Source organism: Lycium ferocissimum, chromosome 2, assembly GCF_029784015.1.
Source record: "Lycium ferocissimum isolate CSIRO_LF1 chromosome 2, AGI_CSIRO_Lferr_CH_V1, whole genome shotgun sequence".
In the NCBI taxonomy this organism is placed as follows: Eukaryota; Viridiplantae; Streptophyta; class Magnoliopsida; order Solanales; family Solanaceae; genus Lycium; species Lycium ferocissimum.
This window is the reverse complement of record NC_081343.1, coordinates 22129638-22134311: the sequence shown is the minus strand read 5'-3', so window position 1 is coordinate 22134311 and position 4674 is coordinate 22129638. Positions and strand designations below refer to the sequence as shown.

The window sequence follows — 4674 nt, the reverse complement described above, 5'->3', positions numbered from 1 at the left end:
AGCCCACATTTGATATATATGTTTTGCTATGTATCTTTTTGTACATTTGTGACCGTACGGGCACGGCGGGGCCCCGTCCGTCATATGTTCGTGTGTTCGTTCCGTTTTGATATTCGTAGTCATATATGTGGGTCATGGGTCACGTATGTGTTCGTTTGTTTATGATTGCGTCTTAACGCGGTCGCGCGTTGCTATTACGGCCAAGTCGGCCAAATTATTTGTATGTGTGTATATATGTTCGGCGATGTATATTCCGCCGCTCCGATTTTGATATGATATTTTTGTACGCGCGACCGCCTAAGACAGTATTTAATTTTTCATTCGCTGTAAATGATGATATGATATTTGAATCAAGCCATATTATGATGATTCGATATGAAAATCTGCTTCGGGTGTCCAAGTAGGGCGCCCGCGGCCCACGGGCCGGGTCGTGGACATACCATCGGCTCCTAGGGATCAACACCGTCTCCCTCGCCACCGTGGGCATGAACACAGCGCCCCGAAGAAAGGGCGCGTATGAAAGTTGTCCGAGTATGTAAGGTAAGAGAAATGAGCATAGATAGGAAAACATGAGTCATAAGACGAGAATACAACCCGTACACTCTTTACATATGAACGCCTTCATGTACATGCGTCATACATAATATATATGTCACATACATTATCATAGCATGCAAGCATTGTCACATCAATCATACATCATCATATCGTTACCCGCGTCCGAGTAACTATCCCACGCAGCCCACTAGTGGTGACATGCCCGCCCTTTTCTCGGTGCGGTGGAATCGTAGCAGCCCGCCGTAGCGGTGACATGTCCGGCCGATTAGGCACGGTGGAATCATAGCAGCCCGCCGTAGCGGTGACATGTTCGGCCAATTAGGCACGGTGGAATCACATTATCACACATATCATGCATTTCATACACTTGTCAACATTAACATTCATTTCATGGACGTATCGTGGCTTATCATAGTTTTACCATAGTTTAGCATCCTTAGTTACATACACATATACATACATTAAGCTTAAGAGCGACTATGTTTATGTCGGGGTGACATAAGGTCAAGCTCCCGGTCATGTTATAGAATAAGCATAAGCATCATATCTCACCTCGAGGGATTTACAATTTAAGGTGGGTACATATAAGAAGGAATGCCAATGGATCGTGATCATCATTATTGATTTCTTGAGAACATCATATCGTGGTCTCTAGAGTCGTTATCGCATTCATAGCATATTTCTTGTCCCGTCTCGTCATTTATGAACTTAGACTTTCATCTCTAGAAACGTAGAAGGATTCGTGAAGGAAGAGGAAAATCATGCATAAGATTCATGCCTTAGAAGGAAGGGTAGTGCCTCACATACCTTTTTGTCGTTAACTACCTATAGCTTGCTCGTTCTCCTTTGATGTCCTCGTCTTTACCTTCAAGAGAGTTCGTACCATCATTAGCTAGGCAACTATAAAACCATGCCTCTTAAGGCTAAAGAAAATTGGGCAGCGTTTCCTTTGTTTATACTACTTTCCGCCATATTCCATATCAACTTCCAACACCCATAACAACCATCACAATATCGCTAACAACAATCGTCATTCATTTCCATGATTCGCATTTCATAAATTCACCTAAATTCTCCATATTCATGACTAAGGTTTATTGTCGCGTTTGTTCACTTATAATACTTATTCCATGCTCTAATTATCATTTATAACACGTTCATAATCTCAACATAACCATTTCCATGATTCATCTCAACTATTATTCAACAATGACATTATTCATCCATTTATGACCCATTTTCTATCCTCCTTCGTAATCTAAGTGTTTCATCTTAATAATACTTCAATCAACATCTAAAGTTCATGAAACTTACCTCAAATGGTAGAGGAATGAACCTTGAATGATAGTACACCTTTTAGCACAAAACCCTATTTCTTCTTTCTTGAAATTCCTTGACTTTGGTAGCTTTAATGGAGTTTCTTAGGCTTGATTCTCCTCAAATCTTGTTATTGATCCTTGATCTCCTTAGTTTTCTTGTGGATGAATTGTTTGGAAGGTTCTAGAGGTGTGGAAGGGTTGAAGTCGTGGTTGGAAATGAATAAAATGAAGTGGACTAAACATTTAAAGACTTGGAGAAGCTCAGCCGAGTGGGACTTCCACGGACAGCTTCACGGTCCGTGGAACCCTTTGTTGGTCGTGGAACTGGTCGTGGTTCACGACCAGCCAGCCACGCTTTCTGCTGGCTGTTCCACGGACACATCCACGGTCCGTGGAACACTATACGGTCCGTGTAACCTAGCCGTGGAACTCACAGTTCCACCGGAATGGTTCCCGTCGTTTCGTTTGATCTCCAATCCTTATGGAACCTTCTTGGCACTTGTTAATCACTTCAATATCGTTCTAAGGAACGTTATAACTCTTCTCCACAACATCCTTAAGGCATTATTAACTCAATACTCATAGTTGCATCCAACACACTAACTTATAACTCGATTCTCTTAACAACTTTCTTGCTTCAACTCGGATGCCTCTGGAATCTTGATTAGGATTATCAATTTCTACTTCTTGCTCATCCAACCTCGTATACGTCATGTCCTTCGCGAGCCTACACACTTATATACTAAGGGGAAATTTCCGAGGTGTAACACCTTTAATAGATGAGGATGATGATTATAAGGCAAAAATAATAGCAGATATAAATAAAATAGATTATTATTATGCTGATAAACCATTTCAAAGGATGATTTATTATCCTAGGCCTATTCCCCAAGATGTCTTAATAGAAGAAGAGCAGCAAGTTAATAATACAAGCTATAGTGGAAAAGAAATCTATGAATGGAACATAGATTGTTACAGTAAAATTCAGATCTATTGTACAATACATAGAATGTTGATGTATAGTACAATTAGCAAAGTTAATAAAAATAGTGAGCGTACTATCGCAGACATGATTATAGCAGGTTTCACTGGCCAATTAAAAGGTTGGTGGGACAATTATCTTACCCAAGAGCAACGTGGAAATATTCTTAATCTTTGTCAAAAGAGAACCAAGAGAAAACCAAGAAATGGTATATGTTTCGACTGCTGTTTATACACTAGTTCTTAATATTATTGAGCATTTTTCAGGACGATGGTCAGATAATAATGAGACCATTAGGACGTTACTCCAAAATCTGAGATGTAAAACTCTTACTTCATTCAGATGGTATAAGGATATATTCCTTTGTCGGATCATGGAATTACCCGAATGCAATGATAACCATTGGAAGTCCAAATTTATAGATGGATTACCAGCCCTTTTTGCAGAAAGAGTAAGGAAAGCTCTTAGGAAAGGGGAAACAAGTATAAATTATAGCAATTGCACTTATGGAAGCCTAATAGGCACATGTATGCAGGAAGGTTTTGCTTTATGTAATGAGATTAAGCTGAACCAGCAAATTACGAAACATGGTCTTACCGAAAGACAACAATTAGAAGAATTTTGTGGGCAATTTGGATTAGAAATGCCACAAACAAAAAAGCCTCATAGGCACAAAAAGAGAAAAGATTTCCAAGCATGGAAAGAAAAATGCTTGAAAAAGAAATCCAAGCGAAAGAAAGATTTCAAGCAGAGGAAGGATTTTATTAAATCCAAAAATCCTAAGGCCTGTTATAAGTGTGGTAGAGTTGGTCATTTTATTAAAGATTGCAAAGTCAAGGAAAATATTAAGAACTTTGATATAGATAATGTCTTAAAGGAATCATTATACAAGATCTTGTTGAATTCGGAACTGGAAAATTCAGGTTTTGAGTCAGATGAAACAAGGGATTCTTCATCAGAAGAAGATATTAGAGTCCTTGACAATGAAAGTTATATTTCAACTAGTTCAGACGATGAATGTCTTCCTTGTCAAATGGGACAACCCTGTACTAGTAAGGGACAAGAAGATGATGAGTTTTATAATCTCTTTTAACAATTTCAAGAAACTAATACTAATGTCTTTGTTAGAACCCGTATTTTGTACATTGGAATAATCTGAATTAATTATGATAAGTTAAGGACAAAAAAAAACTATTTCGGGATACAAAGTCGGGATTCTTGACTTTCGATTTTATTTTAAGATATAAGTTGTGCATGAATTTATTGGTATCGAACAATTAGGAAAATTTTGGACCAAAAGTGATAAAATTGGAAGTGGAAAATCATCCACAAATTCCATGTGGGCCGTGCATAGTGGATTGTGGTGCCCACACAATTTGTGTCATCTTTTGAGTGGAACAACTCTTTAATGTGGGCCAAGGGACAATTGTGCAATTCATTAAGTGATAAAAAGATGACCACAATTCATTTACTTCATTCTCCACTTGAACAAAAAAAGAAGAAGTGAAGCTCCCTCCATTGAAGCTCACGGCCAAGAAGGCCAAAAAATCATCCCCTCTTTTTAGCTCTTCTAAAATTATTCCATTGATGTAAACCCACTATATTGAGGTCCCTAAGTAGCGTGGAAGCATCGTTGGAGCGATCAACCCATTATTTTCATCTTTTGGAAACCCTAGGCTATTGGAAAGTTGAAGAAGAAAGGTAAGCATTCATTATGTTTTTATGTTATGAAGGTTATATTCATGTTGTAGTATCTTATAATGGTTGGAAATCATGAAATATAGTATGATTGGAAGTGGGTTGTGTGATGGGTGT

At 38.4% G+C, this 4674-nt stretch overlaps 1 protein-coding gene across 1 annotated transcript; it reads left to right on the top strand.

The window, feature by feature from the left end:
- The first annotated feature begins 2946 nt into the window (after window positions 1-2946).
- LOC132047452 (uncharacterized) lies at window positions 2947-3952 on the top strand. Its single transcript, XM_059438493.1, has 2 exons — window positions 2947-3067; window positions 3126-3952. The coding sequence occupies exons 1-2, from the start codon at window positions 2947-2949 to the stop codon at window positions 3950-3952; spliced, it is 948 nt and encodes a 315-aa protein (XP_059294476.1).
- The last annotated feature ends 722 nt before the right edge of the window (window positions 3953-4674 follow it).

Bases quoted from the DNA above. Each gene is read 5' to 3' on its own strand.
- LOC132047452 (XM_059438493.1), top strand. From the start codon at position 2,947: ATGATTATAGCAGGTTTCACTGGCCAATTAAAAGGTTGGTGGGACAAT. The intron at 3,068-3,125 runs GTATATGTTTCG...AGCATTTTTCAG, and splicing joins CAAGAGAAAACCAAGAAATG to GACGATGGTCAGATAATAAT.